This window comes from Microtus ochrogaster, chromosome 8 (genome assembly GCF_000317375.1).
Source record: "Microtus ochrogaster isolate Prairie Vole_2 chromosome 8, MicOch1.0, whole genome shotgun sequence".
Taxonomy (NCBI): domain Eukaryota; kingdom Metazoa; phylum Chordata; class Mammalia; order Rodentia; family Cricetidae; genus Microtus; species Microtus ochrogaster.
The window spans coordinates 34,202,648-34,226,028 of record NC_022015.1 but is presented as its reverse complement, the minus strand read 5'-3'; the positions used below and the strand labels follow the sequence as shown (position 1 = coordinate 34,226,028).

Genomic DNA, 23,381 nt, shown 5'->3' with positions numbered 1-23,381 from the left:
GCTGAGAAGCCAGTAGAGATTCGCCTTGAAGTGTAAGACCTTTAAACCTATGAAGCCATGAATGTCTGACTCAAGGTTTTGCTGTCACAGAGAAGGTTTGGGGGTGGCTCTGCCATCAGCTGCCATCTCCTCCCAAGAGATGTGGGTGCTGGGAAGGGGAGAATCTCACCAGTGCCCTTCCTGTGGCAGCAACCCTTTGACACTGAGTGTCAACCTCATTCTTCCTTCTGTCTAGGGCCCAACCCTGGCTGCTGCTCACCCACCAAATTCTCTTAGATTTGTGTGTGTGGTCAAGGGGCCTGTCGTAGACAGGGCCTCTACAAGGGTTTTCATTGACTTTTCTTCCCAAAGCAGAATTTCTTTCAGATTGATGGCACAGGGGATCTTGGGGCCATAGATCACAGTCTCTTCCCTGTTGTGGCCCAACCCCTGTGGTGGAGCTGAATCCAGATAAGCCATGTGGCCATGAGGCAAACAGACCTGTCCCCTGCTGACAATGTCCAGCTGCAATCCCCTATGCCCCCAGGCCAGGAACAGCATCTAGGCCCTAGATTCTGTGGGAAGGTGTTGGGGAAAGACTGACTAGGGTCTAGCTGCTCCTCAAAAACACAGCTTAGCAGGATGTCGCCCTTTCTGTCAGTCACCTGGATTACCTCTACTGATGCCCCCATTAGGGCAGATAATGACTGGGCGAGATGCAGGTGAGCTTCTTCAGTTCTTTGGGATTCAGTTGCTCTTTCTGTGAGAATCCAAGCAGGGTCTCAGGACGATCTGCCAGCCTACCTTAGCCTCCATCACAGAGCCCTAGTCCTGTACAAGGGAGATATGGTTCAGCCTCCTACCATCTGCTCAGCTGTAGATGGAGCCAAGGCTCTGAGATGGGGTGATTAGTCACCTCTCTCAAGCCAGTGACTGTGGTATGTTTGTCTCTACCAGCGAAGCAGACGTCTGTGCCCGATGGTGGAATCTACAGAGTAGTGTCCCTTTTCTGTATGACCAGGGCTCCTAAGGAAGCTCTGGGATGGCCTGCTCATTGCCTGTCTCTAGAGTTATGGCACCCCTCACAGTAGCAGAAACTGAGGTTTAGGGTTCCTATCCTCGTCCCCTCACTTGGCTAACTCAGCATTAAGTAAGCTGGTTAAGCATTACAGCCACTGCACATACACTGACTTACTGGACAGCTTTTTTCTCCCTTCTACCCCATGTAAGCTGAACTCTCGTGGACTGTGTCCCCCTGGCTCCACCCTGCCTCCAGGCCATAGAATCATCCTAGTGATGAGCCGTAGTTTACTGATGTGATGAATCAAGGCCAGCTGGCCAGGAAGTGTGTGGGCTCCTCCTAGCATGGGCTGTGGATGCTCCTAACATGGTGATGCTGTAATTCTCCTGTGATACATTTGGAAGCCATCATGGTCCAGGCAGCCTGTCAAATGGAGAGCCAGCCTTGGTGCTAATGATTATCTCTACCCTGTGACGCCAAGGCGAGTTCCATTGTCAGCATATCTGATAACTTTATGTCCTGTGGTGAGAAGACCTAACTGTGGCAATGCTAGAAGCCAGGTGAAGATGAGGCCTGGCAGCATGGTCCCCATTACTACTCACCCTGCATATGCATCTCTCACACTAGAGAGATCCTGGGCCACCTCTCTGAGTTCCTCCTTGCTCAGCCCCAGCTTACTTTTGCATATCAATGTGTCCAGAGCATTCTGACCAAACCCGCTTATTACAGCCCTGCTTTTTGTTGTGTTTATGAAATTATTTGGGGGATGAGAAAACACACATATGCCATAGCGCTTGTATGGAGGTCAGAGAACAACATGCAGAAGTTGGTTCTCTCACTGTATAGGTTCTGGGGATCAAACCTGGGTCATCTGGCTTGGTGGCAAGTACCTTTACCCATGAGCCTTCTCACTGGCCCTGTTTTTATTCTTTTTAGGAGGGTGGGGGTTCGAGACAGGGTTTCTCTGTGTAACAGTACTGACTGTGCTGGAACTTGCTTTTGTAGACTGGTTGGCCTCAAACTCACAGAGAACCACCTACCTCTGCCTCCCGAGTGCTGGGATTAAAGACGTGTGTCACTGCCTCCTGGCCCTGATTGTTTCTGAAATTAATTTTATTTATTTATTTTTTTTATTTTATTTGCATTGATGTTTTGCCAGCATGTCTGTGTGAGAGTGTCAATTTCTGGAATTACAGACAGTTGAAAGCTGCTATGTGGGTGTTGGAATTGAAACCAGGTCCTCTAGAACAACAGTTAGTGCTCTTAACCACTGAGCCATCTCTCCAACCCCGTAAATTAACTTTTAATTTGTTTTTATTTTTGATTATGTATATTGTGGTGGGGGTTGTGTGTATGAATACAAGGGTCAGAGGTTATCAGATGTCCCTGGAGCTGTGGTTAGAGATGGGTGTGTAGGTATTGAAAACTGAATTTGGGTTCTTAATTGCTGAGCCACCATTCCATCCTCTATTTTTTGTTTGTTTGTTTCTGTTTTTTGAGACAGGGTTTCTCTGTGTAGCCCTGGCTGCCCTGAAACTCACTCTGTAGACCACATTGGCTTCAAACTCAGAGATACACTTGCCTCTATATCCTGAGTACTGGGATTAAAGGAGTGTGCCACCACTGCCTGCTTTCAGTCCCTGTTCTTTTTTTTTAAGTGAATTTTAAAAAGTTTTCTTAAATGTATATATTGTATGTTGAGCGTTTTCCGCTACTTGTCCTTATCCTCCTTTTCCTCTCCCCTTCTGCCTGTTTTTAGTCTCTCCTGCCCCCTAGACAGTTGGACTTCAGCTTTTGTGTTTGTGTGTGTGTGTGATTTTATATAGCTACATAAAATTTAGGGATCACAAATAAGAGAAAACATAATACTTCTCTGAGAGTGACTTAATTCACTAAAACGATTATCTCTGATTGCATTCATTTTCCTGTAAATAATGTGGTTTCATTTTCTGTTTGACAGTCCTGGTTTTTAGGAGACCTCTTGAGCAGATCCAAAAAAAGAAAAAAAGGTTTTTTGTCACCTGCCAGCTCTGCATGGTCAGCCCATGACACTGGCCTTGCTCAAGGCCTTCCTGCAGTTGGCCCTGAGCTCAGGTGCCATATGAGAGATACCCTGGGGAAATGATGAGTCTCCCTCTGGACTGAGCCTGTAGGGCTGGGCCCTGGGCAGGTCAGTGGGGTGGAAATGCAGACCCTCTGTCCTGTAGGGGTGACTACATCCTAGCTTTAAAAAATTTACTTTTGGGTTAAGAGTACTCACTGTTCTTCAGAGGACCCTGGTTCAATTCCCAGCACCCACATGGCAGCTCACAACTGTCTGGGCTCTGACACCCTTACATGGACATACATGCAGGCAAAACACCAATAAACATAAAATAAAAAATAAAAATTAATAAATCATAAGTAAAAGCAGGGTAGTCGGCAGGTAGATCCCTGTGAGTTTGAAGCTAGTCTAGTCTACAGAGCTAGTTCCAGACAGCCAAGGCTACACAGAGAAACCCATCTTGAAAAAACAAAGATTTACATATATATATGTAAATTTCTTTTTTTTAATTACATTATGTGTGTGGGTGTATGTATGCATGTATGCCTGGGCACCACATGCATTCCTGGTGCCCATGGAGGCCAGAAGAGAGTACTGGATCTCCTGTAACTGGAGTTACAGATAGTTGTGAGTTGCCATGTGGGTACTAGGATTTGAACCCTAGTCCTCTGGAAAAACAGCCAGTGCTCATAACTGCCCAGCCATCTCTCCAGGCCCTGTTTATTTATCCATATGTATATGAGTGTTCTGTCTGCATGTATGTATGTGTACTGTGTTCATGTCTAATGTTCACAGACATAAGAAAAGAAATCCAAAACTGGAACCAGAATTCTGGACAGTTGTGAGCTACTATGTGGGTACCAGGAACCAATGTTGGGTCCTCTGCAAGAGCAGTAATGTTGACAGAGGTTTCTGTCCCGCCCAGTCCCACAGCTGTCAGTCCCAAAGAAGACACACAGAGGTTTATATTAATCATAAACTGGTTGGCCTATTAGCTCAGGCTTCTTATTAACTCTTATAACTTACATTAACCCATAATTCTTATCTGTGTTAGCCACGTGGCTTGGTACCTTTTATCAGTGAGGCATTCTCATCTTGCTTCCTCTTAGTCTGGGTGACAACTACAGACTCAGCCTTTCCTCTTCCCAGAATTCTACTGTTCTCATCACCCCGCCTATAATTCCTGCCTGGCTACTGGCCAATCAGCATTTTATTAAAGCAATATAATATAAATGACAGGGTACAAGACCATTGTCCCACAACACAGTAAGTGCTCCTAACTGCTGAACCATCTCTCTAGCCTGCCCCAACATAGCTTTTGTTGGTACTGACCTGGCAGTGTGTCTAGCTGTAGTCAGTTCTTCATGGAGCTATCAGAGATCCATGTACAGATGGAACCAGAAAGGACCAGTGTCACAGTGTGAGTTGTATGTGGCTGAACCTTGTTCTGAGTTATCACTCTAGGCCCACCATGGAGACTGAGGGTCCCACTGTCGATTGGATCTGAGACTGGGAGCTCCTTCCCGTCTCTGAGCAGTCTTGTCCTCTGGCCCTGTCCACTAATCACAGTGCACTCATTAGGCGCTGGGCCAGGAAGACCTGAGAACCTTTTATACTAGAAACATCCTGTGTCCCTGTGCTCTGAGCTCCTCTGGGAAGTGTCTGGGTAGATTTTCACACATGCTTCCATCAGCATGCTGACCCTTTCATCTGAGGCCTTGTGTCATATATCATACCCCCACTTCAGAGTGTGCAGATAATATATTCATAAAAGTGTATAACTCTCTCCAATTCCAGGACATTTTATTATCCCCCAAAGAAGCCTTTTACCCCTTACTAGTCATGCCTCAATCGCCTCAGTTCCTGTTGACCTCTACCCTGGATCATGTCTCTGAAGATTTGCCTGTTGTGTTACATGAAAATGGAATCGTTCACTAGGTAGTTGAGGCTTTTCTTAGCTTATTGAAATGCCTAGTCCTTAATTCTCCTTTCTTGAAGTGGCTGTTGTGTCTGAGCTGGTCCCAACCTCTAGGCTCAGGTGTAGTCTTCCTGACTACAGGCATTCTAGCTTCTTCCGTCTTCAATATTTACTGTACCTTCCTGTAGACTTCAAGTGGTGCCCACGACCAGCTCCATGCCATCCTGTTTACCTTTTCCGTATCTCTCTTCTCACGGCATGTTTCCTGTCATCCTTCTTGCTTCTGTCTGATTCAGAGAGGTGTGTGTGATCCTTGCTGTTGTGCCTACAAACCTGGCCCCCAGATGGAGTTGCATAAGCCCTACAGGTCTTCGTTTCTGCTGCGCTTGGGAATTGGCGTATAATTCTGAGTGTCTGTCCTGCACCCACCCCCAGCATCTCTGTCCATCCTGCAGACATCTGTAGACTGACTTCTGTTACAAGGTTATCATGGGTGGCCTAGAAAGGAGGTATGCACAGGAGACCCTTGGCTATTGCTTCTGTCCTTGACAAATTGGCAGCTACACCTGGTTCCCAGAGCAGTCACACTTCTTACACCTTCACCTGACTCTGAATTCTTTGTCCTCAAAGCCTGCTTAGAGAAGCAGTTCCTGGGGTTCATGCTGAAGGGTCCTTCTGTTCTGATCACATCTGCTCCTATAGGGCCAAGCATACACACATACACTAGCTGAGAAGGAAGGACCCAGTTCTCTAAAGTATACTGAGACTCAGGAGGCTGCAGGTCTTGTGATGGTGACCACAAAAGCAGGAGTTGCAGTGTATGTGGCCACAGGCCCTAAGACCCCCAACCCTATGACCTCTGCTACAAGCTCTGCACATCTCTGGCTCTTCTAGAGAATATCTCAGCTTAGCTTGGGTGGAAAGCCACAAACTATGTTAGTACCTTCATTGGCATTTGAGTCAGGTGGCCAAGTAGTATTTGGTCCTTTTCAGGGAGCTGATCTCCACAAACCCCTTAATATTTCCTGAGTGATATCCCTCCTGAATAAGCACCTGCCTTTATTAAGTTTTTAGGAGGGACCAGTGAAGACCAGAAAGGCATAGAGAACAAGCTAAGCAGAATGTATCCACAAAGCCTGCATGGAAGCACAGGCCTGTGATCTTAGCACTCAGCAGGTAGACTGTGAGCTTGAGTCCAGCCTGGACTACATAATGAGACTGTCTCCAAAACTAAGTGCCCACAGAACCATAGTACAAGGTGGTTCTTGCTATGCTGTGTAGGGAAGACTGCAGATACTCAGGTTATCAGGTTGCTGCCATGGACATGAAGAGGGTACCTCAATGCCCTGCATCTGTTCCCTGAGGGGTGGCTACTGACTCACCTTTCCCAGTACTGCCTCTGCCTTCATTTGCTGCGGTCTGCGTGCCACTGAGGGACAAGTTCATATCAGAGTTGGGGTGTTGTCTCAGGAGCAGAGAGGACAACAGTGTTTTCCCAAGCCTGGGGAGGTGGAACTGTGACCACAAGCTCACTACAAGAGTTGAGCTTGGGTTGAGGTGGCTGTGAGCCAGGCTGTTTAGTTAGAGCTATTTATTCCTTACTCGCCTTGGTCCCTGTGTCTTATTTGGTGTCTAGGAGACCCTAATACCTGCACAGTAGCTCCCATTCCATGTGGCATGAAGCCAAGGCAATTCTCCAGGGACAGCCTCTGGAGCACAGCTGGATAAGATGACAGCTGTTCAAGTCTCCGAGATACCTTGGTGCTGTTGGGACTCTAGCCTGCTTTTGTCAGGAGCCTAAGACAACCATAACTCAGATCTAGAAGGCAGCTCCTCTGCTACTCTTACTCCCCTAACCCCCCACATACTAGAGGCTTCCATGCCTCACAGACCAGCGTGCTAGAGCCTCTGCTGCCCACTTGTGCTTCTGTCAGAACGCAGGCTAATAGCTCTCTCACCTCAGGCTACAACAGGCATGTACACTGTGACCACGCTCCTCCTTGATTGTGCCTACTGGACCAGGGAGAACTCCCAGCTGTAGACAGAGGAGAATCTCCAAGGCCATCTATTAACAATCTTGTGGCCAAGGCCTATAGCTGGTAGGGATGCTGCTCTGGTCTCAAATGTACAGCATGTGATGGATGGACTATGTGCCCTGGGTCCTCCTTGCATTGGTCCTCCTGACCCTAGCAGTTAAGAACACACCTTTCAGCAGGAGTGGCTGCACAATTTCAGCTGTGGAAATGAAGCAGTCCCCACCCGCACAACCCCGGGAAATGAAAGCCTGGGAGACTTAGCCTGTAAAAGCCAATGTTTCTGCCCACTGTCCAGGAGAAAGCCCTGTCCTTTAATCTTAGCTCACACCAGTGGAGCAGTTGAAATCCAGACACTGGGTAGCTTGTTATCTGGGCTCACAAAACACTGATGTTTTGTGGTGCAGGACTTGTGTGCAGTGGGACCTTGAGGTCTGACCACCCGAGCTTACTGGCTGAAAATAAAGCTGAGTGCTGTTGGCTCTCTGTGGACCTTTAGGGACAGTGTATCCCTGACCCTTTCTATGGCAGCCACATAGAAGCTGGGGTTTAGGGACGGGCGAGGGTATATGACCAGCTCTCACACTCATAACCCGATCTCTCCAGGTACATACAGACGCTGAAGGACCACAGGCCCCGACTGGTATGGGACAACCAGGCTGCGGAACACTTCTTTGAGTACAAGAAGTGAGTGACTTGTGGCCAGCCGTTTGTAGACAGGAAGCCTTGTGGGGAGGACATTGATGAGGGAGCAGTGGGGGATGGGAAACATTAAGGGGCCAGGACTGGTGACCTTAACCCTGGTGGTAGGAGACTGTAGCCCTCTGGCCTAGCCAGAAGGCAGGGTACATGGTCCCATTTCTCCTGCAGGAATCGCGGCGGGAGGCATGTTGTGTTCTACCCAACTCTGAAGGTATGTGCCATGTGCTTTGGCTGTCAACCATAATGTTTTGGTGGGGGGTTGACAGTTTTGGCCAGATGACATTAATGGTACCAGTACTTGCCATCTGCTTTGGAGGTCTGTCCTGTGGTCTTGTTGAGAATGATTCTGGGTACATTGTGGGGCTAGTGAGAAAGTGGGTGGAGCAGGTGCCTACACCTCTGTCTGCCCACAGTCTCTGCAGGTGCGGCTGGAGCTAGCCAGGGAGCTGGGCGTCGGGGTCTCCATCTGGGAGCTGGGCCAAGGCCTGGATTACTTCTATGACCTGCTGTAGGCTGGACAGCAACATCCAAGTGACTATGGACTTTTCTAAGCCATGAAGTGACTGGTGAAATATAGGCCTCTTTGTTTTCCGTGAGACATCTCTCCTCAGCAGGGCCCACGTGAGTGATTCTTGGCCTGGGCTAAGAATTGGGGCTCCTCCTACTCACTACTCATCGCTGCTTCCTGTGGGCCAGCTGAAAACAGTTCCCATCCCCCGGTGACAGTCTGGCTCAGGACTTGGGCCTCCTGGGTGCTTTGCAAGGCCTGTGTTGGATGTGGGTTTAGAAGATATAAACAATCAGACTCTTCTAGTCCTGGCAAAAACAGCCGTTCCTAACACACCCTAACACCTGAAAAGGGCAGTGCAGAGGGCCCTGCCCTCACACTACAGTCACCTGCCTGCCACAGACCGGTATGTGTCCCTACTGAGCTTGGTGTGACCAGGTTGTGGGGCCATAATGGAAACTGGCCCATAACCCCTAATCTACCAGATGGCACAGGGATAGGGCATGCCTAGGGGGGCAGCAGTAGGACTTGTGGGCTGAGTGGGACCAGAGGGGTCTAGTGAACTGAGCCAATGCTGACCCTTATCACCTCACCTCTTTATTCCAAGTTCCTTTGTCCATCACTTGTGTCCGTGCCCCTTCCTATCCCTGCTGGGTGTGATCTTCATACAGATCCCTGGTCCTACAGGCCCTTGGGGGAAGCCTTCTAATCCACTAGCCAAGGCCCAAGTCATGGAGGCCAGAAACGCTGACCAGAACTCTGCCCTGTGAATTTCTGATATATAGCTCAGGATCCTGAGGGTTAGGAATGAAGAAGTCACTGAGGCAACAGGCCTAGGCCCAACTCTGTGCCTCTTGGTGTTGTTTTGGAGCGGGTAAAGTCCTACCTAGCCATCAGTTGGGCTACCTACTGACAATATTCTGCTGGACTAGAAGTGGATCCTGGCCACTCAGGTCAGTGTAGCCAGGGCTGAGAACTTGGGGTGCTTGATCAGGGGATCGTAAGGTGGTCAGACTCTGCTAGCTGATACTTACAGAGTCCTTGGGGGCTGCCCTTACTCCCACCCCACCCCCAGCTCTGAGAAAGAGACATAGCCAGACCAGGACAAGGTCAGTGTGAGGGGACAGAGGCATCTTGGCCTCCCGTTCTCTAAGAAGTGGTCGCCAGTGTGCTCATGTGCTATGTTGTGTTACAGGAGTGGTAGGAGTTGGGACTGGCTGGCCCTGGCTCTCTCCAGCCTTGACTCTGAGGGTTTAGTAGATGGGAATATCTGAATATAAGGAGTGAGCGACAGCCGGGCATGGTGGCACACACCTTTAATCCCAGTAGTCGGGAAGCAGATGCAGGCGGATCTCTGAATTTGAGACCACCCTAGTCTACAAAAACAAAGTAAGTGGAGTGCCTGGTTGAGGGCAGAGTACTGGAGAAGTAACAACAGCAGGCTGGCTGCACAGCCTGCTGTGAGCAGATGGAGTGACCAAGGTGGTATAGGGACAAGGCAGTAGAGGTCAGAGTGCCACAGGCAAGGGTCCTGATTGGAATGAGGTGACGATACCAAATGACAGGAGTAGATAGGAACTTAGGTGAGTTCTCTAAGGCTCCAGAAAAGTGGGCAGCCCAGTTCACCTCTCGGTTTCTTTTTCCTCATTGGTGCTGGAGATTGACCCCAGAGCCATCCAGGGGCAACCCCCGTAAGCAGTAAATTCAGGTTCTAGGTTTGGGTCAGCAAAGTTGGGGTGTACAGAGGTGCTGTTCAAGAACTGACTGACTGGTGGATAGAAATTCAGTCAGTAAGGGTAAAGCACTGTGGGCTGTTAGTGACTATGGTGGTCTGGTGACCATGAGCCATCTCTGAGAGCTGCTTAGCTTGGGGATGGGAAGGAGGAGGGGATGGGAAGGGCATCCTGGGACCTGAGGGAAGCTCAAGAGGGCCAAGGCTTTGAGCAGAGTCAGCACACCATGTATTCTGAATGCAGCTTCCTCTGTTTAGCAACCTATAAGTAAAAGGGCCTTTTGCTAATTTAGCAGCTTGTCTGGAGCAGCTGACTCCATAGTAATTCTGAGATTCTTCAGGTCCTATGGCTTCTACTAGAGAGAGGACAGTGGGAAGCAAGGATTCAGCCCAGAGCCAGAGAATGGGAAGGGTAGCAGCAACCCCACAGATAGCTGGTGAGATTCTCTCCAGTGCATGTCACTCTCAGGTGTGGGAGTCACAAGGATGACCGCTAATGAGAACTGTGTCGTAGAGTAGGCCTCTCGGACAGCAGGATGTAGGGACTGGGAGTCAGGTGCCTCACAGCTCCTGAGGGCCCTAGGAGGAGGTCACCTAAACACCCAGGGTACTAGCCCTACAGCTAGAGGCCCTCACCTAGGGTTCTTCTTTACCCCCTGGTTAAGAAGACACAACTTTGATGCTTTAACTCTGGCCAGTAGCAAGGGCTTGTGTCACCTAGAGGTGCTGTTTGCAGTCTGTCTGCACAATCCAAAGGCAGAGTTCCTAGGACAGAGATACAAGAGTGTATGTGACATCCCAGGAGAAACAGGAATGGACAGAGGCCATCTCTTCCCCCAACCCGAATGGGTCAGCAGTGCTCCCAACTCTGCTGACCCTTGGCTAATGAAAGAACTTCCTCAGTTGGAGGCTGTGGCTGTACAATTTTTGTGTGTCCAGCTAGACACAGGGGCTGCTCATACTTTATTAAGATGCACCTGGTCCCGCGCCACCATCATGGAATGTGAGTCAATGGAACCTGGCCCTGCCTGGAGCACCAGGACCATCGTGGGCCTTGAGCAGACTGGGCCTGCCCCCAACCTGGCATCCATGCAAGGCTAGGGACCCTATCCTGTGCGAATACTGGAAGATAGATGGATATAAAAAGTCAAAGTTCCCTGGGCTCTTAGCCCTGGGTGCCATGCTTGGCACCAACACTATAATCTGGTGACTGCAGCCACCCAAGCAGAGGCCCCGTTGGGTGCAGGGGTGGATCCTGGGTGCTTTGGCCTCAAGCTCTTCCCCCTGCATTCAGCAGAGCACCGAATCCTGCATGGGAAGCGGGTTTGGACATCTCCCCATGGGCGGGGTCCTTTGGCAGAGAAGCAGAGGCTGTGAGACCTATGCGCAGTAGGTGTCCGCCTTTACCACCTGGCAGTACATGGTCATGGCGAAGGTGAGGCCCAGGATCTGTGGAGACAAGAGGTCACAGGCCTTTGCCCATAGGCAGAAGGGCCTGGGCTTCCTGGGGTAGCCTGGTATTACCCCACTCCTGCAACTCCTGAAACTCATCCCCAGGGTAGGTTGTGGTTTGCACTTTAGGTCACAGTCCTCTCCAACCTGGCCTGAGCCAGGCCATCTCCCTTACTGTACCACTTGTTCTAGCTGGAGCCAACTGGTATCTGTTTGCCAGATGAATTTTGGCTGTCCTGTAAGTCTGTCCCACTTAGCCTGGAGCATCACACTGCCAACTCTCAGTACTTCTATGGATGGCTATGAACCCAGGAGGAGAGCAGGGCCTTGGAAGCAGTAGGGTCTCAAGTGCCACCCTCATTCTGCATTGGGAAGTCCTGTCACTCCCAACCAGTATGGCTGCCTGGCTGTGTTGACCCACTAGGTGACAGCAGACTCTGCACAAGCAGGGAGCACTGAGCAGCACTTAGTCCTTGAAAAACTAAAGGTCAGCTCCCCTAGTGAACTTCCTCCGAGGCACCAACTTCTTACAGTCTGCACTGTTACCTCCCTGCCCAGGTCACAGGCTCCTGAGGGTAAATCCTCTGCCATTGTGCTCCCTGGTCAAGATTCCCAGGTCCTGCCCTGCCCTGCTCACCTGCACCAGCGCCGTGCACAGTCCAAAGATGCCCACAGCTAGCAGGTTCTCCTGGAGCCAGGCCTTCACTGTCTCATAACAGGGCTGCAGAAGAGCCAGGATCAGCTGGGGAAACCCCACCGCTGCAGCCACCCAAAAGAGGAGGGAAAAGCCCTTACCGATTTCCACCAGGTACCAGGTGCATGTAACCCACAGCTGTCACTGAACTCCAGACAGCAGGAGTCAGGCACACGAGTGGCGTTGTAAACCTCAAACCAATCAGTGTAATTGGAGACTCCACAGCAACGGAACTAGGAGCAGGAGGAAAGCAAAGGGCTGGTGGGGAGGCAGCCACAACACCCACCCCCGCTAGCCTGTCCCGCCATACCAAGAAGGCTGCCCAAGCCTCACATCAGTCTGAATGATGCTCCAGGCGTTGGTGAGGCCCACGTTGCCCTGTGTGCCATACAGATGCAGGCCCTTCTTCAGGTCTTGCTGGGCATAACTGTCGATCTGTTAACAGGCCACCAGTGAATACCCTCCACGACAGACACCATCCCTCAGCAATACCACATGCCCCTCCCTTGCCTGTTTTCTGGGACTACCCACTACCCTACCACCTGATCACACCCAGGTTCTTGTCCTCCCAGAACTGCAAGGACCCTAGTGCAGGCCTTTGTCCTCTCATCTCTGTAGGCCAAGGGAGGACTACAGTCTACTTGCTAGTACAAGCAGGCGTGTCTGCTCTACCGCTGAGGGGATGGGCATCATTCCTAGGTCTTCAGTAAAGGAGCTAGGGCACTGAAGAAGGCAACTCCCAGCCTGTACATGGAGCTTCCTGCAGTCCTTTACAGAAAGTCAGGGACACAGGAGCTTGGAACATAGTGCTAGCTATAACTCAAGATCCCAGATTTTCAGTAAACCCATTAAACAGACAGATAGGTAAGGGAAAACACATGGCACACATAAGCTGCAGTTGCAGGTTGGGGTGGCTGGAACAGTGTACACTTAGCAGCCTGCACTCACAAGAGGAGTTAAGAGTGCTGTTGTGCCACCCATACAACCAGAGCCACAGACAGATCCCTGGGTACTGTGTCTACACTGACTCTCCCAGCACCCCGTGTACTGTCTATTCGCAGCAACATACCTTGTCACTGTAGGCAAAGAAGAGCACAGCAATGGTGGCTTCCAGCAGGAACACCAGCAGCAGCAGCACAAAGAACTGTAGAGAGGATGTCCTTAGTCACATCCTGCTCCTGGAGAGCCCCATGCATGATCTAAACATCCCCATGTGGGTATATGTCCCTGTTTCCTGGGCTCCTGGCCTGACACCTCTGTTTGGGTCTCCCTCTACACGCTCCCCTTCCCAGGATATGTTAGGCAAGTACTCTACTGCTGGGCTCCATTCCCAGTGGTGGCACACGCCTTTAATCCCAGTACTTGGGAGGCAGAAGCAGGTGGATCTCTGTGAGTTCGAGCCCAGCCTGGTCTACAGGAGCTAGTTTCAGGACAGCTAGCGCTGTAACACAGAGAAACCCTGTCTCAACCAAAAAATAAAAGATCCCAAGCATCACCTATCAGCGGCCTGTAAACATTCTGCAGTACCCCCTTTAGGGGCGGGAGAGGGAATAAATTGTCTCTACAAGAGACAGAAGCCCTGAGCAAAACCCTCCCCAGGTAGAGGAAAGGAACCATTCAAAGCCTCTTGACATGGAGCTTCAGTCCACTGCCCTGCCGCTCGAGGCCTGTCGGGAACATTAATTGTAAGAGCCTCTAGGAGCCCTTTCCTAATTACCTGTGATTAACTTTATAAGCTGTGGAGGAGGAAATAGCTTCCTTGCCATAAATATATTGCCAAGGCCAAATGGTGCTGTGAGATTTCCACAGAGGGTAGGGTCAGGGGCAAGTTGGGGTCACCACAAGGATGAGTCTCAGAACAGTCCAGTAAAGGCCACATGTGGGCACGCCTAAGTTCTTGGGTCTATGCCTTGTCCCTCCAAGCTGTGGTATGCTTTTTCTATGTGTGGTGCTGGGCCTCAAACCTCATGCATATCATGCAAGCATTCTTCTAGATTAGTGCCCTCCCCCTTTAAACTTTATTTAAGACAGGGTCTTGCTCTGGACCCCAGACTAGCCTGGACCTCATGATTGTCCTGCCTCAGCCCCCGACCCCAGCTATAATGTATTCTCTTGAGCAACCCCTCTGGTGCTGGACAGGCCCCTGAAGTGAAGCTGATGGCACCGAGAACCACAAAGGGGCCCAACACACTCACAGTGAGCAGTAGGCACTTGTTCTCCTTGAGGGCCCCAATGCAGCCCACGAAGCCGATGGCCATGACGAAGGTGCCAGTGACGATGAGCAGATTGGCAGCCGACAAGGATGGGAATGAGGATGATAGGGTGGCAAAGTTTCCCTGTGTGGCAGCCAACCAGATGCCAACGCCCAGGACACCACAGCCACCCAGCTAGGACCGCGGCAATACAGAAAGAGAGAGAAAAGGGGTGAGGTGACTGGCAGGGCTCCACCCACAAGCTCAGGCCAACATTGCCAGCCTGGGAACCACTGGAAACATCTTAATTCCCGTGGCAGGGCACCACGCCTCAAGTCCCTTCCCTTCCCCGCAATGACAGTGGCCTGTGACAGAGTACACCTCCTCATACAGCCCCAGTGAGACTGCCTTCAGATTCCCTGCACAATGCATCCACCGACCCAGTGTCTGGCCAGAAGGGACTGAATCTCCTTGGGCCCTCTGATCCTGCAACCTTCCTTCCCTACACCCTATAGAGGCCATGGCAGTTGAGCGGCCCACCCAGCCATGTGGCCCCCTTACCCTGGGCTACTCATAACCCTGGCTCGGCACACTTTCCGCTCATAATCAAACTGCAGTAGCTCTCTGTACCAACCAGAGGGCCTCACCAGAGCACCCGCTACTGCCCAGACATCCACCCCTCTCCGAGCCTCCTGGAGCTTCATCACTTTTTTTCATTTTTATTTTGACACAGGATTTCTCTGTGCAATCCTAGCTGTCCTGGAACTCAGAGATCCACTTGCTTCTACCTCCCAAGTGCTGGGATTCCACCCACCGGACTCTTATCACTCATTTTTTATAAAAATCCAAATAAGAGAAAGCAGGGAAGAAAGGCATATGGCGGCTGACTACAGAGGACTCATCATGGCATGGTGACAGGGACATCTAGTCTGTCTCAGGATATGGGCTGCCATGGTGGTAGGGGAGCTACAGCTCCACCACGCCTGAGGCCTTGGAGAGGAGAGAAGATGTATTCCTGGAGGCTGGGGATGGACCACCAGCTGACGGGCTCTGGGAAAAGGCCCTGCAGCCCAACAAAGAACTGGACAGGGCATGGCACAGGAGCCCATGATGTGGGCTCTGACCCAAGGTTCTCAGTTCCAGGTAGCTCCTGGAGACACTACTATGGAGTCAGCAGGAAGCAAAGGGACCTGGGAAAGCTGGCCATATGGGAAGCTCTGCATCCAGGAGAAGGATCAGGAAACCTGCCTCGGGGGAAGGGGGGTACATATGCCTTGGGTGACATCTCCTCACAGCCAGTCTACAGAGATGCCTCCTTTATGGTTGGGACCTCTGCAGGACTGCCAGTGGTTGAGAGGTGGTGTTGTCTATGGTGTTGATCAAGTAAAGCAGCTGGATGGGCCAGGCATCCCCATTCAACATGTGAGAAGTGTCCCTAATGGAGATCTTGCCATGTGATAGTCACTGAATCAATCACCCAACCACAAGGCACAATATCATTCCACAAACACACAAAGCTGAGAGATCTGGAAGGCTTCTCCAGGGCCATAGCAAACAAGGTCTCTCCTGTCTCCATGGGTTTGTCCCATAACCTTCATAAGGTCCCAGGACCTTATGAAGTCTTCCAGGACCCAGTAATATGTCTCACAGGTTATGGAAGGACCTCCAGGGCCCCACACTGCTAAGCAGAAGTTAATACCCTACCTGCTACCTTGGACTGGATCGGAATTACCAAGGCTATGAAGTTGTAAGAGCAGGACACCCCACGCTCACTCTACATTGTACCTGCCCTAGAAGAGCTGCAAGTCAAAAGTAGCAAGAGGCCTCAAGAAACACCAACCCATAGGGCTGACCTCAAGCATAACACTGCCCCAGAGGAGCCATGACCCTTCATGAGGCTGAGCACTCATGACAGCAGGTCCTTGAGCAGGGGGGAGGGGAGATGCTGGTAAAAGACAAGTGTCATTAAGACCCAAGCTGTCTGCACCATCCGCCTCTGCCTTCCAAAGACAGCAGACGGCTCGTGTCAGCAGGAAAGTGAGCTGTTGGAGTGCCCCTGCCCCTCGGGACTGAGAAGGGCATAGGAAGGACACCGCTGTGCAAAGCAGCTGGCACCACTGGGGTGGGGGAGATGCCCCATTCCAGGAGTCCAGGACGGGGCAGTCTCCAAGAGTGGAATGGGAAGAACCCCGAACCCCACACCCAGAAGAGAACCATTCTCCTTCACTGACACGGTGAGACATGCTTCCCTCCATCCAGAGACAGCAGGAAAAATCTCCATTAACTACTACATAGCCTGTCACCCTCGCTGAGAAAAAGACAAACAGCAGCCCAGATGCCCCTCACTGCCACCCAGAGGTGTCACATGCATTGTCACACACGAGCAGCACGCGCAGAGCCACCACCATTTCATGGGCCACCCCTTTCACAGCCCGAGCCAATGCCACATGCAAGGGTGCACTAATGAAAGTGTGCGTGTGCTAAGAGTACTGTACCTGTAATTTAAAAATGTTTTAGTGCACGCAGATTCTAAAACATTTTGGCAGGAAAATTACAGCTTCAAAGATCAAAAGAAAAAGGGCCTGTGAGACTCTCAGAAGATGAGAAAAGCAGGACTTAGGGCTGAGCCCTGGGGGCCTGGAGCAAGGTCTCTCCTGGATCAAAACTGGGGATGGAGCTAAAACTCCTACCCTGAATCTACAATGTTCCCCAGTTTCCTGAGCCCCACTTCTAAGGCAGACCACCTCCTATTGCTGGCTCACTCCTCTGCAGCTGTACCACCCAGACTATAGAGGAGCCCTGGTGGGAGGCAAAGCCCACTCCCCACAGCAATCTAGAGAAGCTAGGGTCCTGAAGGGATAGTAGCTGGGAACAACACCCAGGGGTGCCACCATGGTCCTGCATCCCAAGCACAGCCTATCCCGGCCACCTGCTAGGCATTCTATGATGCCTGAGGCAGTCCGAGAGGTGTAATGAGCTGTTACCCAGGTACCACCCAAACCTGTGCACAGCAGTTACCTTAGCCTCCAGCCCCTCGGATCAGCTTCAGGCTGAGTGCCACATGGCACTGGGTGCCCACCAAATGTGCCTGTCCAGATCCACAGAGGCGAGTGCTAACAAGTCTCTGCCCACCACCCCTCCAGCCATACAACTCAATGTGGCAGATGGCCGGGCAGCTAGCCACATCTTTGGTGGAGGTGGAAGGGCTGGGCCCCCTGTATAAACCAAGGCTATGTCCAAAAGCCCCTCTCCTGCAGGCTGGCAGGAACCTTCCCCATCTTGGCTAGGACATTGGTTATCCCAGTGGGGTGAGTTTGTGCACTTAAAATTGAATGCACGCCTGGGGATGTACCTGAGTTAGTAGAGTGTTTGCCAAGTGTGCGCTGGGTTAGACACCCAGTACCACATAAACCATGTGTAGTAGCGCACGCCAGTATTCCTGGCACTTTAAAGGTAGAAGCAGCAAGGTCAGGAGTTCAGTGTCATCATAAGTAAGGAAAGATTGGGCTAAGTGAGACAGACTGTCTCAAAATACTTTAAAAACATAACTTTGTTTCTTCCAACTCAGGACATTGCTGGAGCCACCAACATCCCAAAGCACAGACTAGTCTGTGACTTTCTGTATGGGCAGTTCCCTGCCACCCCCAACACAAATATAGGCTGTTACAGGAAGCAGAGAGGTCCCCCAGTCCCTGGTCCCAGTCCTGGTCCCCTCACCCACCAGACTAAAAGTGCCAGCGGCCAACACCAGGACCACTGTTCATCAGTTACCACATCAGCTCATCATGGCAATAGACGACCAAGGGCCTAGCAAGGCATGTGTCCTGCAACTTGCTGCCAATGTGGGGGCAGACCCATGTGCCTGGCAGGACCTTCCTTGGGGACTGCACAAGGCAGGTACTGAGTCTGTAATGCTGACAGCCCAAGCAGAGCAGGGCCAGGGTGGGGCTCCAGTACCCTCCCTTAAGGAAAGGAAAGTGGAGCTTGACTCCTATGCCTCCTCCAGCTCAGGTCATTACAGGCCACCTGGGTGGGAGCTGGGGGACCCTGATCCACACACCTTTGGGTCACTTTGCATGATCAAGATGGAGAATCTGAAATGCCAAGAATACAGGATTTTCGCCAGGCGGTGGTGGCGCACGCCTTTAATCCCAGCACTCGGGAGGCAGAGGCAGGCAGATCTCAGTGAATGCGAGGCCAGCCTGGTGTACAAGAGCTAGTTCCAGGACAGCTAGGGCTGTTACACAGAGAAACCCCGTCTCAAAAAAGCAAACAAACAAATACAGGATCTTCTTGGGTCACAGAATGTCTGGGTAACAGGCATGACTCTAACCTCCATCTTGTCTGCCCAAACAGACACTGACCATACCATGCAGGGGACAGCTGTACCTTGTGCTAGACTAAGGACTGGGGAGGGTCACCTGCCTGGCAGCAGTACAGGAAGGGTCTCCGACTGGTCAGTGCATTATGGGAGGAGCCAACCACATGGCCAAGGCCTGGCCAGCAGCGTCTCTGGCACCTGGATACAGAAGAGCCATGGAAATGCCCTGGCCTTGCTGAGGAGCTCAGCCCCATTCAGACTAGCCCCTTACACCACAGTAGCTGCCCAGGAAGGTGGATGGGTCCCTGAGCCCAGGGCAGGGGAAGGGAGGGCAAAGGAAAAAGGAGACAGGAAGAACCAGGCTTCACTGACTCCCTCCGATCCCTGGGGACCTCAACTTCCATTACAGGAAGAGCTTCGCTGGCAGAGGCCCAGCTGACAGTGCAGCCTCAGAGGCTTGAGACGGGGGTCCCAGGGGCTGCTCGCCAGCACCCAACACCACCTACCCACTCAACTGTGTTCAAGGGCCATGTGCTCAGCCTACTTCCCAAGGCACCCCCAACCCCCAACCAACTAAGCCCTTGCCCTGTGCGCACCTCAAAAGCAGGTTAGCCAAGTGCTCAGTAGAGTTGAGCATCACTGCCCAGAGAGAGCCTATCTGCTGAAGGAGGGAATGGGCGTCTCAGGTCCCCACACAGGTCTAGGGGTCAGTGCAGCTCTGACCCTAGTTGCCTGGTTAACTCTGTTGGGAAACTGAGGCAAGACACATAGCAAAGGCTGGGGTCCTGTCTGCTGGTCATACATTTTAGGTGGCAAGTGGGAGTCAAAGCCTCTCTTGCAAGAGTCATCAGGGGCTCAGGTAGGGGGTGCCCTGGCCCTCCCGCCCACAGCCCGTTACCAGCAGGAGGGGGATTGAGTTCACAGATACCAGGGACAATGTGGACTGACATCATACTGACCAGGCCAGATGGACGGACTCTCACACTTGCTAGCCCAGATGGACTCTGCCAAGCCCAGCACAGGTATGTCTAGGCAAAGCCATGCTGTTCACAGCACCTTCGCGTGGTTGTCTCTAACCCCTCACTGGGAAGCAAGCTGGAGGGAAAAGCCATGCTGGTGCTGAGGCATGCACGCCTGTCTGCAAGGCTGAAGGTACATGTGGGTAAGAGGAGGAAACTGGGTTTCTCAGCACAGGAATTGTGCCGGGAAGGGTTCTGATCGTTTCTTTCGCTGGTAGAGGATGTTATCCCCTGGTCAGTGGAATGTGTCTGCTCAGTAGCAGCCTCAGCCTCCCCAAACCAACACTACCCCACTGTTACCCAGCCCAACACTCTTGCTTCCTAACCCTCCTTCTGCACCTCCGCAGCCTACTGCCATCATAGTGACCTACAGCTGTCAGGTCTGGTCACAGTGCTACACCCATCCACTTGTCACTTTGTCATCTGCAGTTCTTGAGCCTTGTCCACCTGTCATACTGTTGCCTACAGTCACCCCCTCCCCATTGTCACAGTGTCAGAGATACCCTGGTGCCCACTGAAGTCCCTCAAACAGAAGCATTACCCTTATACAGGCTGCTTACAGCTTCAGCCCACACCTACTGCTCATACCCACCTGCTACGTGAGTACTCCCAGACCTGGCCTATCCCTTAGGAGCCTCTGGCAGAGATGGGGCTGGGGGAAGATGGGATAGATGGGGCAGCAACCTCCCTGGACTATTGCCCATAGGCAGCCCAGAGTCCCAGCAAATCCCAGCTCCATAAGAAAAGGGAGGTCAGGAAGGTGGACCTAGGTTTCTGCACGTTTGACTTGAACTGGACTGCATGCAAATGAGCAGCAAGTGGAGATCCCAGTGATGCCCCCTATCCTCCCACTCCCACACTCCCTTGCTCCCAACCACACCCTCAACCTCAGTCACACCCACTCTCAGAAAGTTGGCTCAGGAACCAAGGTAGAATATGGAATGACCTTGGGTACCATTCTCCAAGCTTCCTAGCTAGTAAGTGAACCACCAGGCTATCTATGCCCAGGTAATAAAGGGTCACCTCTAATCAAATCCAGCATCCTCCGCTCAGGCTCCAGGTTCAGCCAAGCCCCAACACCAGGTGGTAATCAGATGTGACACTTACTATGGAGTAGGGGGTGAGGGTGTGCAAACTGTCCTTTATCCAGACTGGAGGGGGTCATCTCCTGCTCTACCATAATGCAAGCCCCAACTGAACGTTACCCAGTGTCTGAGCAACCTCAGCATACCCCAGCAAAAGTTGGAGTCTCTGCTGAGGTGGCAGGGAGCCAGATGTCACCCATGTCCGTGAAGAGTCCGTGGCCAGTGTCTGTGATACGTTCCTAGACCCTAATCGGTCGGGCAGTACACATACCCTTGATCTTCTGGATCCAGGGGGACCAGGACCTGGTAGGTCAATCTCCCAGAGGGGCAGTGTGTGAAAGGGGCGAGGGAAGGACGTAGGCTAAAGAGGAAAGACCGGGAGGAGGCTGAGGAAGGCACCCATGGCTCAGTGGCACAGAAGCGGTGATCAGTTCTACGCCTGGAGTCCAGGAGAGGCAAGGCTGGGTACCAGCCGGTCCTGTGAGCACGTGCGCACACACCCTGTCTCCACAGCAGAGGAGAAGAGAGGAAAGGGCTTCTGGCAGCCACTGGCAAAGCAGCGAACCCCGGTCCTTCAGACCCCCGCACTCACCCAGAAGAGTAGGTTGAAGGCGAACATGAGGTACTTGACGCCCTGGAGGCAGCCGCGCGCCATGCTGCAGCGCTTCAGCTCTAGAAGGAAGATGAAGGAGAGGTCTAGGTAGAAGACCACATACTTGTTGCCCTTGGGAGTCGTATAGCGCTCCTGGGCCGCCTTGGGGCCAGGGTTCGTGTGCAGGCCGAAGAAGCCGCCGCCCGCATCCCCGGCGTCCCCGGCGCCCGCGCGCCCGTACAAGCTGCTGCAGCGCCTAAAGGGGCCGCCGCGCGCGAAGCCCGGCTCCTTGCTCTCCGGAGAAGGGCTGCGCCGGTATGTGGACTCATCAGTGCTGGAACGGCGCATCGCGCTGGGGAGCCTAGGCCCCCGCCGCCAGGCTCACTGGCTGCGGCCGTTGTCAGCGATCCGCGCCCGCTGCTCCCGGACACCCCATCCGCATCACACCGGCGGGCTCCCACCCCTCCCGGGTCCGCGGTAGCAGCGGGCGCGCAGCTTGGCTCCCACCCCTCGGCCAGACACCTGCGGGCCGGCCCGCTGCGCCCCGAGCGCACCCGGCCAATCCAGCGCGGCCCCGCCCCTCGAGGACCCCGCCCCACCGGCCAATCGCAGAGACCCCGAGCTCCCGCCTCCTTGTCACCCTCCTGGGGTCTCCGAGGAAGATGCAGCTGAAGGACAGGGGGAGCGTTTGAGGAGGCTGGGCCGGGAATGAGATCGCAGCAGTTCTCGGCCCCGAACCTACACCCCAGACCACCCCCAATAGCCCGCCGCCCATTCTGCAGCAGTTCTCCAACCATAAGGATTTGCAAAGCCCCGAGCAAATCAAGAGGTGACCCAATTGCTGTTGGTGGCAATTGGGCGGCTCTAGCTTTCAAGCGCCTTAGGGAGCCCGTGGTGCCTGGGAGGGTGCGGTGTCCGTGAGATTTCCTAACTTAAAAAGAGAATTCAAGAACCAAAGTAGCAGAGGAGAGACGCCAAAGAACCCCAGACGGCCCCCTGCTGGCCCAGAGCGCTCACTGAATCAGCTCAGCCTCTGGTCCAGCCCATTCTCCTAGGGGTAGTGGGAGCAAAGCCAGATTCCATCGGAACCATGTGCCATTCTGAGAGTCCCACTGATGCCGTTCTATAACTGCATAACCAGGGACCTGGCGTCTCACTCTGACCCGCTCAGGGAGAATCAGCCCATGACTAATTAACACCATCCCAGGCAGACAACCACATGGTAACTGGCACCATTGCCCCTTGCAGGTGTGCCCAGATACACACTAGCCCATCAAAGATGGAGAGATAATGGCCCCTTGCTGGGTCCCATCCTCCAATCTCTGAGCTCCAACCCAACCAAAGGATGCAAATCATAAGAGCCCCAAAGTGTGGGCCAGGTACTAAACATGGGGCCAAGGTTCCCCATCTCATCTGCAGCCCAGAGGACAGGAGGGAAAGCAGAACAAGGAAACCATTTTTTGCTGAAGGTCTCTGAGTGAGGAAAAAAGAAGAGGGAACGGGAAGAATGAGGAAAAGAGGAAAACAAAGGATGTCCATGGGCAACTCTTAAAGGGGCTGCGTCTTAGTGGAAACCCCAGGTGCCTAAGTAAGGTCTGCAGCTCCCAGCCCCGCACTTAGGCTCACTGCACCAGCCTACTGCTGCCCCCGAGAGGCCACAATGGGGAACTGCAACCCCGGCCCGCAAGGCTGCATGCTCAGGGTCCCAGTTCTTGGGATGTGTGAGTCCAGGGGAGCCCTCTTAAGTTCAATTCCTCTTAAGTTTTCTTTGGTGTCTGGACCCCAGGAAAGGGACAGAGCTGTGCGGGACCACACCCACAGACCACCAGAGACCACACACAGCCTGCAGGCTTTGCCTAGAGAGCAGGAGGCAGCTGGTGACTCCTAAAAACCCTTGTGGCTCCTAGCCCCTGGCCCTCTTCCCTTGGCTTCTTGATTCAGTCAGATACACACACCAGTCGGGGTTGGGGGGGGTACCTATATAATGGTATATTATACAAGTAAGAGGCCATGTACACACACACACACACACACACACACACACACACACACACACACAAGTATCTAGACACCAGTGGAGAGTGGTAGA

At 52.4% G+C, this 23,381-nt stretch overlaps 2 protein-coding genes across 9 annotated transcripts in view; one reads left to right on the top strand and one right to left on the bottom strand.

Moving 5' to 3' along the window:
• Positions 1-8,508, top strand: part of Chid1 (chitinase domain containing 1) — a 40,020-nt gene extending 31,512 nt beyond the window's left edge. For both annotated transcript variants that reach the window (XM_005351532.2, XM_026781122.1), the window contains exons 11-13: positions 7,602-7,682; positions 7,866-7,908; positions 8,111-8,508. In XM_005351532.2, coding sequence (XP_005351589.1) covers positions 7,602-7,682; positions 7,866-7,908; positions 8,111-8,209 — 223 coding nt within the window. In that variant the 3' untranslated portion in view covers positions 8,210-8,508. The remainder of the gene's footprint in view (positions 1-7,601; positions 7,683-7,865; positions 7,909-8,110) is intronic.
• Positions 8,509-10,251: 1,743 nt separating this feature from the next.
• Tspan4 (tetraspanin 4) overlaps positions 10,252-23,381 on the bottom strand; it is a 20,173-nt gene continuing 7,043 nt past the window's right edge. For 3 of the 7 annotated variants that reach the window (XM_005351530.2, XM_026781125.1, XM_005351531.2), the window contains exons 2-8: positions 21,293-21,372; positions 14,279-14,470; positions 13,153-13,227; positions 12,417-12,518; positions 12,185-12,316; positions 12,027-12,110; positions 10,258-11,386 (exon numbers count right to left, since the gene is read on the bottom strand). In XM_005351530.2, the coding sequence (XP_005351587.1) occupies positions 11,318-11,386; positions 12,027-12,110; positions 12,185-12,316; positions 12,417-12,518; positions 13,153-13,227; positions 14,279-14,470; positions 21,293-21,355 (717 nt within the window). In that variant the 5' untranslated portion in view covers positions 21,356-21,372 and the 3' untranslated portion in view covers positions 10,258-11,317. Of the gene's footprint in view, positions 11,387-12,026; positions 12,111-12,184; positions 12,317-12,416; positions 12,519-13,152; positions 13,228-14,278; positions 14,471-21,292; positions 21,717-23,381 lie in introns of those variants that run through there. The other 4 variants (XM_026781124.1, XM_005351529.2, XM_026781123.1 and 1 more) reach the window with 4 other exon arrangements.